The sequence below is a fragment of the Gobio gobio genome (genome assembly GCF_949357685.1).
Source record: "Gobio gobio genome assembly, chromosome: 8".
NCBI classification, from domain to species: domain Eukaryota; kingdom Metazoa; phylum Chordata; class Actinopteri; order Cypriniformes; family Gobionidae; genus Gobio; species Gobio gobio.
The window spans coordinates 39397723-39410597 of NC_137114.1; the positions used below are offsets into that span (position 1 = coordinate 39397723).

The 12875-nt window shown below is 38.6% G+C and overlaps 1 protein-coding gene across 1 annotated transcript in view; it reads left to right on the forward strand.

The window, feature by feature from the left end:
* traf4a (tnf receptor-associated factor 4a) overlaps window positions 1-12635 on the forward strand; it is a 54080-nt gene extending 41445 nt beyond the window's left edge. Inside the window, exons 3-7 of the mRNA XM_079823576.1 lie at window positions 2247-2351; window positions 3689-3850; window positions 6743-6904; window positions 8758-8913; window positions 10299-12635. Coding sequence (XP_079679702.1) covers window positions 2247-2351; window positions 3689-3850; window positions 6743-6904; window positions 8758-8913; window positions 10299-10931 — 1218 coding nt within the window. The 3' untranslated portion in view covers window positions 10932-12635. The remainder of the gene's footprint in view (window positions 1-2246; window positions 2352-3688; window positions 3851-6742; window positions 6905-8757; window positions 8914-10298) is intronic.
* The last annotated feature ends 240 nt before the right edge of the window (window positions 12636-12875 follow it).

Below are 12875 nucleotides of genomic sequence, written 5' to 3' on the forward strand. Positions count from 1 at the left end.
TTATGTAGAAAAACAATATAAAAGCATCAACTTGCATAGACTATGAACGGCTACAAAAGAACATGGTCATCTTTCTTTAGAAATTATGCTCATTAAAGATGATTGTAGATGAAATTTAACTTAAAAGAGATGTTTGTGTACATTTTCCTTTGATTATGGCCACAGTAATTCAGCAAATTCATTGTGATTACCGATGGAGAAGAGCATTATAACCAGACGTATATCTTATACCAGACCAATTCCGGTATGTGGATTGCAATCCAACACTTCACAAATTTTGTGGGTATATTTGCTTAATTTCTTTACCTTATTTGAATAATTTAATTACTAAATAAAGCGCTAAAACAACGGGAACAATAAACAATTAAATATTAGGGAATTTCCCCCACGCTGACTCAAATTGTGTCGGAATTACAAAAACTGGTTATGAATTTAATAATCCGTTTCTATCCCAAGTGAACAATATTGTGACTTCCAGGAAAATTTATGTAAAATAGAAATGCAAATCTAAGTTCTAAGCTAATTTTATTGATTACTTATTTTATTTTTGTTGTATTTTATTATTTAGTGTTGTTATACTTATTTTTAATTATTAGTTATTTATATAGTTTCCTTGCAGAATTTCTATCTGATAAAATCTGCATAAAAATATGTGAATTTGGAACCTTAGCATTGACAAGTTGTCACGAGTCGGTGTGGCTTTCCAAACGCACGACACAAGAGATACGAAGCAACAGTCTTTAATTTAACTAGACGAAAACTCAGGAGAATAACATAGACAACATTGTACAATGAACAGGAAGAACAGAGGGTCTAAAAGCGCACAGGTATAATGAACAGAACAAGACAGGTGCGAAACTCAATCAGAAACCATGGAGATAAACTAGTAACAAGAACTCAAGCAAAAAGTGACCGGGAACAATGAAAACAAAACCAAAACACAACTAAACTAACATAACCCATTTGAGTAATGACTCAAATTATCTGTCAGAATTGCAAGATACCACTGAAAATAATGGGCAAATTCCAAATGCCGTTTTTGCACCCTTGAAGGGCACTTCGGGAAGGGGACGCCATTGGTAGGGGTGTTCCAAACGAAAGAACAACTAAATCCCTTCCACAAGTCCGTTAGCGAAGGCAACATGCAATGGTCACTTCAAGGACGTAATTTAATTGTTTATGGTCTTGTGACCCAGGGTTGCAAATTCTCACAATTCATTTTAAATCTAGATATGGTGGGAGAGTTGGAGTTAACATATAAACAGAATGATTCCAGTTGGTTTGTTCATATGAAGTTTTAAAAAGTGTCATAGCCATAGGTAAGAAATGCTTAATGCTTTGTTTAAAGATTAACTTATAAAGTTGACTGCAGATTGGGAACATACACACAGACTCACATATAAAGCATATTTTTTTGTTTTTATTTGTATTAGTGTAGAGTAATAAGAAAGTCCTATTGTTGCTTCCTAGCTTTGTAGTGGTAACATCCATTCAGGAAATTGCTGGCTCTTTCATTGCTCCCTTTACCTAATGCATTCCAACGGCTTATGACACACAAGTGCCCCGCTCCCTCCAAAGTCCCCTCAAGTGCTCTGCCCTTCGGAGTGAGGCCCTGTCCCAAATGGCACACTTCATATGCACTTTTGGTCTTGTGGAGTTACAAAGGCTGCCATGTGCACGTGTCCATAAAGTCCATGAGACCGTAGGATGTCCCATTTGTCATTTTAGGATTCAGAAGGGTGCTCGCGAACGCTCCCTTTGCAGTTGATATGCTCCCTCGATGTGCACTGCAGGCTTCTTCCCGACAGTCAAAGCGGTGTTATGTCTCACAAATTCGGACTAGTAGGAAGATCGAAAGGGTTTAGGGTGCCATTTGGGACAGGGCTTGAGTATAGGGATGCTCACATCTGATTGTAATTTGCCCAATGTGATAAACATGATTTCATTGGTGTGGAATGTTAAAAACTCGCACAGTTATTGTGTTTTATGGTCAAACATTGCTGTCATTTCCGAGTACTCAAGCATTCACACCCATCCTTATGAATGACGTTACTATAACTGAAATTATATCAACAGACAATCCCTTTTAGTGTGGGAGAAGCCACAGGCGTATACTGTGCCATAGTTAATAAGTGAGCGTTTAAATCCAGACCTCTGTCCTGTCCTTGAGTGGTTAATATATGAGTGTGTTTTAAGAGAGGAGGCAGCGTTGATTAATGTGTCCTTGGTGTAATGGTGTGTTATAGATCTATCCTGACCCTGAGCTGGAGCAGCAGATACTGGCGCTGGCCATCCGCTGTATTCACAGTGAAGAGGGCTGCCGCTGGACCGGCCAGATGAAACAGCTACAGGTAATGATGCTTTTATGACACATTCTCTTTGTCCAGTCGTTTTTTCTGATGCTTTGTAAAAATAGTAGTCCCCTAACATAGCATCTGCTTGCAATGGCAGTATAGAGGGTATGCACGTGACTATCACTGCCAGCCGGAGTGACTGCGCCTACACCCACTGAGTGGCAAAAAGACTGAGAGGTTTCCAGCGTGAATGTTGCAAAAAACACACAAAACCAGGCCCGGCGCCAGAGGGGAAGTCGGGGAGTCTTGCCCCCCCATGGACATCCCTGTGCCCCCCTCTGTACCGAGGGAGACGGACTTGATAGCATGTAATCTTCTCTCTCAAACCACTTGCTGCCTGCTGCTTCTCCTACTGATCACTTTTAGAGGGAAAAGTTGCCCATAACTGCTGGTCTAAGATCTGTTTTCTTCATAATAATAGCATATTATTAGAGAAAAAGAGTTGGCAAAAGATCCGGCGTGTATCTGTATTTGCGCTCATCAATTTCCAATGTGTTTTCGCTTCGGAATAATGTAGCTAATCACAGATATGTTTGTTGATTTCTTGAACGCAAGGGCCAATCACATGTGTTTAAGTTAGAATCCACTCAATGCTCGAGTTTTTGTCCATTGTTGAGTTCTGCATGCGCGCTAATCCTTTCTAACAAAGTGTAGACATTATGTAAATAGAAGATTCATTGTGTAGTGAGCTTCACTGATTAATATAACGGAACTTTGTGAGATTGAGTTCATTGTATGAATCACAGATTTGAGTGATTATAAAGGGAGCACTCTTTGCTGCTGTCTAGGCGATTTAAAAAAAGAATGAATAGGCCTATAATACAGTATATTTAGAATGAGAAATAAACTTTTGTTTTCCATTGTTGACAAGCAGCCACATACACGCTTCAATACATAGGCCCATCCGTTTATAAATGCGGGATTCACTCTCGAAATTGTGATAAATATTTACGTATCGAAATCAGGCTCATATAAATGTCAGGAAAACACGATTCCTGGCTGCATGTCAATATCTATAGATCACCGGATCTTTGGTAATTTGTAAGGAACACCATATCGAGTCCAACCTTTAGTTTAAACTGATAAATGTTTGTTTTACTCACGTTTTCCCCTATTAAATCCAGCCCTGCAGCAGCTCTTCTGTCACTCAGTCCCGGCTGAAGGGGCGTGTTCCGACGGGAAAGTGAGGTCAATGCATACCCTCTATTGTCTGCTAGCTAGCGTTGATTTATTTGAATGTGTTGCTGTGTTAAAGGGATGTTTCACCCTAAATGAAAAATTATGTCATCATAAATTAAATCACTATAAATCATACTTGTCTGTTTCTTTCCCAGAGCCACTTCACGACCTGCGCCTTCAACGTGATCCCCTGTCCCAACCGCTGCTCCGTCAAGCTGACGCGCAGAGACCTACCCGAACACCTGCAGCACGACTGCCCCAAGCGCAAGGTCAAGTGCGAGTTCTGCGGGAGCGAGTTCACAGGAGAGGCCTATGAGGTACCACGTCAAAACCACGTCCAAGACAGATTGTTATAGAGTGTCGCAGGCCAGTTGTAGAGTCCTTAAACCTGTAAACAAGCATTTTAGCACATCCGGTTCTGTCGTTCTGAAGTCTAAAGTTTTTGAGGTTAACACAAGCTCAAAATATTTTCACATTTTATACTATGGCAGAATGCATTAGCAATTTAAGAAAAAAACATACTAACTATCAAGTGGCTAAATGGGACTACAGAGGTTGTCACATTCATACTCGCGCTCTATTCTAACTCATACTTTTTTTGGAAGATTGGAATAGTTCTTTACTTCTGCCAACTGCATTTAGACTTATGTTAATTTGCGAAGATTATCTTGATGAACAAAATGTGTAAAAAAATTATAAACCTTTGTCGGTCACAGAGCTAATTTTCTACAATTATCCAAATGTCAATGGAAAAATCCTATTGGCTTTTGTTGAGGGAACCAGGGTGATATCACGCTAACTTCATCCCTGTTTGGAATATTAGCCTTTTGGATGCATTAGCGTATTAGCTTTCTTATTTGATTACTGTGAGTGTGTGCTCTATCATATGGATTGTGTGGTTCTCACCATGGTGTAATTTCGCAATGTGTGAACTCTAAGAATTCGTAATTAGAAAATTGGCAGCTTGCTATCGTAGTAGCACAAGGACTGGGGTTGTTTGCTAATATAGTGCCACTCCTATTTTTATACATGTAATACAAACCTCACAATGTATAAAAGAGGAATTTAAGCCTTTTAATTACATTTTATGGGGATCTTTCTATTGTGTGCCGTGGGTAGGCTGCAAAATTGCACTAAATTGTGACCGTTTATGATTAAAGAACCATTTTATTTGGGATTTGCCACTTTATAGCCAGTGGTGATATTTTGTCTCTTTGCGCCATTAAATTGTTTGCAAGACGGATATGATATTACACAAACATTATAGTTAAGGCTATAATACACTACATGACTTTTGGGAGAGTCTACACTAGTTGTCTAACGTCACAGCCAGTCTGCAGATTTTGGGCAGTCATAGTTGCCTGAAGTTTCACAGAGTATCGTATAATGTATGATTGGCACAGACTCCAATGTTTTTTGCTTCAGACTCCATCCAGTCAGAAGATTTCAAACATGTTTGTTATTTGAAGCCGATTTTAGAACACATATTGTTAACATCTGTCATTCATCTCCTAGCAAGGAATTGCATGATTCTGCGTGAGTTTGTGTTTGGAACAACTTGAAAGTTTGTTAGTGTGGCGTGTAATGTACTGTATAATGCTCAATTTTTCTCTGTGAGCGTTTGCAAAGTCAGTGGGCCTCATTCATGAAACACGAGCAGAACGAATGTGTGTGTAAATCGTTCGTAAATTTTCGGAGTCATGAAAATGTTCGTATTTTCAAAATGTTAGTTGGTACTAAAGAAATTTACACCTGCTCCCTACCACGTGTAAATGGTGCGTAAAACATTTGAACATTTATATGTTCAAATTTAGGCAAACTGATGACATTGCATTTTGATGCACTATGTACCATAATAATATTTAAAGAGTTTATTTTTTTACTGTTCAATGTTGGGTAATAGGCAGCGCTCGTCACTGTCACTTTTTACCAGGCTGTCCAATCACAGTGGAGGAGGGGCGGGACAAAAACTACACCGACAAATCATCCCACTTGCACACCGACTGAACAACAATAATGGAGAAGTTAATACTGCTTTTTACTGCATTTTTAATATTCAGTAATATAATCAGGTAGTAGTAACACATTACTGCCATGGATATTCTGTATCATAGCAACCAAAGTATCTCAGCTGGAAAAACGCTGCCCTTGAAAAGCGCTTTCAAGCGCCACCACCGTTTTCAGAAGAGCAGCAGGCGTTTTTTAGCTGGCTAAAAATGCTTTGTATAAATATTTATTGCTAGGCATATGGTCAGTTAGTCTCTTTAGCATTTATGCAGAATACTGGAGCCAAACCTGAGAAAGAATTCAAGAAGATTCCACAGCGTTCCTGGCCACGTCATTTGCAGTTGTAACTCATGGGTGGGATTATGCTAATTATGAATGAGCGTGCATGCATGTCCGAATGTTTGGAATTCATTAATATACACACGTTTAACTACCGAATCCGTGGTATACGAAGCGTTTGTGAATCTGGAGGAGAGTTTTTGTAAAGGTCCATTTTATGCGCCAATTACTACGAAAGTTTCATTATGAGGCCCAACAATACGTGCATGATTCCTCGAGTTCTTACTTTTTTGGCATTTGATTATATACTCTAAAAAATAAAGGTTCAATAGATGTGCCATTAAGTAACAATTTGGGTTCCACAAAGAACCTTCATGGAACAGTTCTTAAAATATTTTTTTTTTCTTCACTCTTAAAAATAAAGGTTCTTTATTGGCTTTTATTGTTCCATGAAGAACCTTTAACATCCATAGAACATTTCCATTGCACAAAAGGTTCTTTTTAGTGGATTCCTTAAGATTATTCAAATGTTCTTCACACTAAGAACAAAATGGTTCTTTAAAGATCTGTTCATGTAAAGGTTATTTTGGTTCCTCTATGGCATCACTGCAAAAAACACTTATGGAACCTTTATTTTTAAGAGTATTGTGTGAAGAACTTTGTAATAATCTGAAGAATTCCACTATAAACAACCTTTTGTGCAATGGAAATGTTCTATGGATGTTAAAGGTTCTTCATGGAACCATTGATGTACCATCTATGGGCCCTGTAAAGACTGTGTTGGGATGGGTGTTGATGGTTGACGACAGCGACAAAGCAGATCATTTCATTTATCCAGAACCTAAATCTTCAACACTGGTTTACTTTGCAAGCACTTCTAGTTTCTCTTTTCTTCCTCTCACATCTCCTTTCTCATCCCTCAGAACCACCAGGGCATCTGTCCGCAGGAGAGCGTGTACTGCGAGAACAAGTGTGGCGCGAGAATGATGAGGAGACTATTATCCCAGCACACCATGACCGAATGCCCCAAACGCACGCAGCCCTGCAAGTACTGCGGAAAAGAGTTTGTTTTCGACACCATCCAGGTGAGTGACACGCCACAGCAAACCTCAACACCCAAATCATTCAGTGCTTTGACTTAGACTGTGACGGCCTTCAGCTGTGGTCTTGCATCTGTATGACAGAAAAATGGATACAAATAGTGTTTGCTTGTTGACTTTTCTGTGTGCGCGTCCAACGCAGGGTGCTAATGGAACAGTAGCCGCTCAGTGGTGAATTAAAGGGGTTTTGAGGCTCCGCAGGGTGGGATGGCAGTGGGCCTGTGACTACATAAATACTGGCTTTCATTCTAGATTCTAGGTTTGGTGCCAACCACAGCTTGGACTGGCCTTGCTTCTTTTCATAACACCTGCGTTCACACACATAGAGATATACATCCTGAAAACACTGTGAGATTCAGCAGCTAGGCTAACACACAAACTAGCTCTGTTCCAAAACCTAGTGCACTGCCTCGCTACATCTGTCATGGAACTTCATAAGTGACCAAAATGGAGTTCTCTACATAAGAAGCAAATCAAACAAATAGTGCTTTGCAGTGATTTTCTGGATTTTGATGTTAGCATGTTGCTAAGCTAAAAGAATGATAGCCTACTAAGCATATTAAAGGGTTAGTTTACCCAATTTAGTCATTAATTCCTCACCCTCACGCCGTTCCAAACCCGTAAGACCTTTGTTCATCTTCAGAACACAAATGACAATCTTTTTAATGAAATGTGAGAGCTTTCTCTCCCTCCATTGACAGCCTACGCAAATACCACTTTCAAGCATTAAAGTAATCCATGTGAGTTTAGCCTCAATTTTATATATAAAGCAACGCAAGTGCTTTTTTGATGCAAAATACTTATACGTGAATGAGAAGAATCATTAATAAACCAGCCACTGTCAACAAAAGAGAAGCTTTAAGGACTTCCTGTGGTTTTCTGGCAAAATAAAAGCTCAATGACTTTTGAAAATGAAGACAGCAAGAAATATTAGTATTGTAATTTTAGATTAAAATAGTAAAATAAAAGTATTATTATTATTATTATATTTTTCTTAAATACTCAATTTATTTTATTGCTAAATATTACAGTCATTCAGTAATAGTTTTGTGATAATTTAAAAATAATAATTATTAGTATAGTCATATTGATACAAAACCATACAATTTTAGGCCCTACAAACAAGCACATCAAACCTGGAGCTTTCTTTAAAATCACATTTTAGTAATGACCATTTTTGTCAGAAAAATCACAATTTGATACTTTTCAGTATTGAAGGAATAATATGTATATTTTTGTTTGCATTCGTCATTTTTTATGTTTACATTTCTCTTGTGTGGGGTTAGGTTTGTCCTCCATCTTGGATTTCACTGAGCACATTGCATTTAAATGGATACATTTAGTGCTGCCTCCGAATTTGTTCAAATGAGGGATATTAGGAGGCGGCGTAATTAAGTCGCCTACCTTTTTGCACAGCGCTTCATGTTGTGAATGCCTATGATGCCTTAAAATACTGTCTCTGTAGGCACACGTAGGTTTTGGAACAAAAAAACTGATCTTTTAATTTTCTTATACAGTGGAGGATTCGTATATCGTGTTCTTGGTGCATCATTTCTTACTTTATGACTAACATTTGGCCAATGTTAGTCACAAAGCCTAAACGATCCAAAGCCTTAAACATTTATCAGTATGTGAACTGAACCCATGGCTTTGGTGTTCCTAGTGTCACGCTACAGGAACACGAGTGCAGCGACTCTTATAGATGATCTCATGATGATTTCATGAATCCATGCATATTTTAGTTCTCACGCCTCAGTGCTCAAGCTGTTATCGCTCAAGAAATCACAGCACAACCTACAGATTCACGTCAATGCTGACTGTTGCCTTTCATCCCCCAGAACCACCAGTATCACTGCCCTCGCTTTCCTGTGCAGTGCCCTAATCAATGCGGCACACCAAACATTGCACGCGAGGATCTGGCGAACCACGTGAAGGAGAGCTGTGGCAGCGCGCTGATCCTTTGCCCCTTCAAGGAGGCCGGCTGCAAACACAGAGTGAGTCCTGCGCTGTAACTTCACTGCATTCATGTGCTGCCCTATGCAGTTTTCCTTCCTCTACAACTCTCTGTGTCAGTAAAAAACTCTTTGAAGCCTTTAGTAGGTACCTGTTTTTAAGGATGGGCTGTCTGCTGTGAGATATCATATTTGCTAGTTTTTGAGATCAAGAGAGTTTGGGGAAATAAGTTTTTAATGCACTTTGCAGGCATCGCAACTTTTGTCAACTTTACTGTGGCATGTTCTCCTGTCTTTACCTGTCTTTTGACCTAAAAAAAGGGAGGACTAGCGTAGCTGCTAGTTAAAAAGTTAATTGTTAATTGAAAAAAAAGTATATACTTTTACAAATATAAATAAATCTATTTTTAAATGAAAAAAACACATATATATATATATATATATATATATATATATATATATATATATATATAAAATACATTTAAAACCTATTTGTTTAATTCATTATGCTTATAGATTTTTTAAACATAACAGTAAAATAATAAATTATTTATTTACATGTTTATTTTTTATAAATACTTTGAAAAGTAGTAAAAGTATAAAAAAAATAAATAAATAATCACATTTAAAATGTACAAATAAATAAACGTATTCCAAATGGTTTATTTAGTTAAAGTTTAAGTACTTGAATTAGTTTAAATGTAACAGGAAATAATTTTTTAATAAATCACTTTTCATATTGACAAATAATCAAAAAACGTAATTTGTAAATACTTTATATTCTTAAATGTTACATTAAAAATGATTAATTAATTAATTAATTAATTAATTAATTAATTAATTAAATAAATAAGTTTAAATGTGTCTGTTTATTTATCAGTTTGAAAAGGGGTATATTTTAATTTTTTGTTCATTAATACATTGAAAATTGTAGGTAAATGTAGATAATAATGAATAAATAAATGACTTTTAATGGACAAATTACATCTGTTTATATAGTTCATGTTCCAAATTTTACTTAGATGTAACATTTAAACAATCACATTTCAAATTGACAAATAAGTTGATATTTTAAACTGTTTATTCAATTAATCAGAAAGGTGTAAAATATTTTTAAATATTTTATATTTTTAAATGTTGCATTAATTATCCATTTATTTATTATTTAGCTACAGTTTTTTTAGACATCAATTATATAAGCATTTTGAAACATGTCAGTTTAGTTTTGTCAGCTTGAAAACATTATTTATTTACATTTTATATTTTTGAATTAATGCACTGTCAAATTAAACACGAGGTTCACAATGATGATCAAGGTCTATAGTGATGCTAATAGCATCGTGCAGATCAAAACAAGAACAGCACATTTTAGTCAGCACTCAAATTCACATTATGCTTATGCAAATGTTCTATGCTCTGGTTTATAGTGCCCAAAGATGGCAATTGGACGACACCTGGAGGAGAGCACGAAATCCCACCTGACCATGATGTGTAATCTGGTGGGGCGGCAGCGGCAGGAAATCATGGAGCTGAGACGCGAAATGGAGGAGCTGTCGGTGAGTCACGACGGCGTTCTCATCTGGAAACTGACCGACTACTCGCGCAAGCTGCAGGAGGCCAAACTCCGCAACAACCACGAGTTCTTCAGCCCGCCCTTCTACACGCACCGTTACGGCTACAAGCTGCAGGTGTCCGCGTTCTTGAACGGCAACGGCAGCGGAGAGGGCTCGCATCTGTCCATCTACATCCGCGTGCTGCCCGGCGAGTACGACAACCTGCTGGAATGGCCCTTCTCCTACAAGGTGACCTTCTCGATTTTGGACCAGAGTGACCCGTCGCTGTCCAAACCTCAGCATATCACGGAGACCTTCAACCCTGATCCCAACTGGAAGAACTTCCAGAAACCGTGCAGCACCCGGAACTCGCTGGACGAGAGCACGCTGGGTTTCGGCTACCCCAAGTTCATCTCGCACGACGAGATCAAGAAGAGAAACTACATCCGTGACAACTCCATCTTCCTCAAAGCTTCCATAGAGATCCCGCAAAAAATCATGGCCTGAGGACGTTTATTGGGGCGTATTGTCTTTATGGACCCTTCTTCCTCGCAGAAACTCTACCGAAAGACTCGGAGCTCGTCTATCTGGTTATTTGGCTGGTTTTGAGGTATCTACATGTAGAAGTGTTTCGCAAAATCATCACTTTAAAACGTTTTGGATTTGCTTTCGAACACTCTCTTCCTCAATTTACAGCAACGCCTTTGGACATTCAGTAGTGCCTAGAACATTTATTTTAAGTTAAATGTTATTTTTAAAGCGTGAATTATGTTGTTTCTCTCACAAATGTCAAGTGAACGATTGAAGAGGACTGTGAAAGGCTATTCGTAACCTTTGCACTTTGAGAATGTTCTTTCGGAGGCGAGGCGACGGAGCTCGTTGGCAGGCATTCGGCGTACACACACTAACCCTCTTTTTACCTTTATGTGTGCACGCTTTCGTCCAGCACCGGGTCCTTGATAAGAAACTCGACGGAAACGACTCATTTTACGTAAACTAACAACAGCTGTGAACTAAATGTAGCTTAACTCGCTCTAGCGGTTCGAGACTTGTTCGACGCAACGGTGCATAGTAGTACTTGATGATACGTTATGTTTTTCAATACTAGATGACATTTGGGACAGATTCCGAGGTGCTAAAGCATGGTGGCAAGCTTTTTTCTCCTTACTGTACGGTGAAAAACGACACATTTTTCAAGCTCACGCACTCCGTTTCGGATCGAAAGCCATGCGAGAGATTGTTTACATTCAGTCTGTAGGTGTTTGTGAGGGTTGCATTCACAGGTCACATGTTCTATGACGCGGACCAGTTTTTTTTGTACTGTATACCTGTATTCTTAACCAGCGTGTGAGGGCTTGCGGCGGACAGACGAGCAAAAGGAACCAAATTTTTTCTAATATGTGAAAAAAAAAGTAAATGTGAGCAACCTGTTGCGTTGGTGTCATAAACGGAGGGGGATTTCGAATGTGAACTCTGGTCTCACATGCTCAGTTGACTCTTTCTGTTCTTTGTCTTACTCTGTCGGTCGCTGGCAGATGATGAATAGAAAGGTGCGGGCACTCGCGACGGCCGCCCAAAAGCGCGTCGAGTGCGAGGGCGTCATATTCGAGTGGCGCTGGTAGCCATGGTTACCCGTGCCTGTTAAAGCAGCATGTGAACGAGAGGAGAGTTCTTCCATGTGCCTGAGGAAGATGAGCCTTGTGCAATATGGCTGCCATTGCTCCATACAGACCAGTGGGGGACTTTGTCGATAGTTATTATATATTATATGTGAATACTAATAAAAAAACATGCAAAAGCACATTCTTCTTCACATTTAATCTTGCTATGATACCAGCTAATATTTTGCAATGATTTTGAGAAAACCTGGAAAAAAACAAAACAAAAGACATTTTTGCAAAGATTCTGTATTTTACAAAGTATTCAGATGTTTTCTACAACTCTTTTTGACGATGAGTTCCGGGGGCTGTACGTTGACGTTTTATGGACCCTTTTTATGTTTCACCTCTGTGGCATTTGCTCGATCATTTTGTTTTGTCTGGTTTGGATTTTGCATACTATGTCTGTATTATTTCCTCTTGAGAAGTATTTATTTTAAAGCGCCATGACATAAGCTTGACAAAAAATGGTGCAGATGTTTTTATATGTTGATTTGATGATTGCTTGTCAAATATCACTTGAAATAAAACAATGTCTACAAGGTGTGCTCTGATCAGGTGTCGTCTCTTAAATGTTGCTGAGCTTTCGGTTTGTCTCACGTGACAGTCGACATCTCAAAGTTTACATGGCCCGCCAGTGTTGTAGTACTCGGACTCGGTCTCGAGACCATATTTTAATGGTCTTGGTCTTGTCATGGACTCGTGTCCATTTGGAATCGGTATTGATTCGTACTCAAACATATTAGGAGTTGGACTTATTCCCGAGTCCACTCGAGTCCCATTCAAAATATTT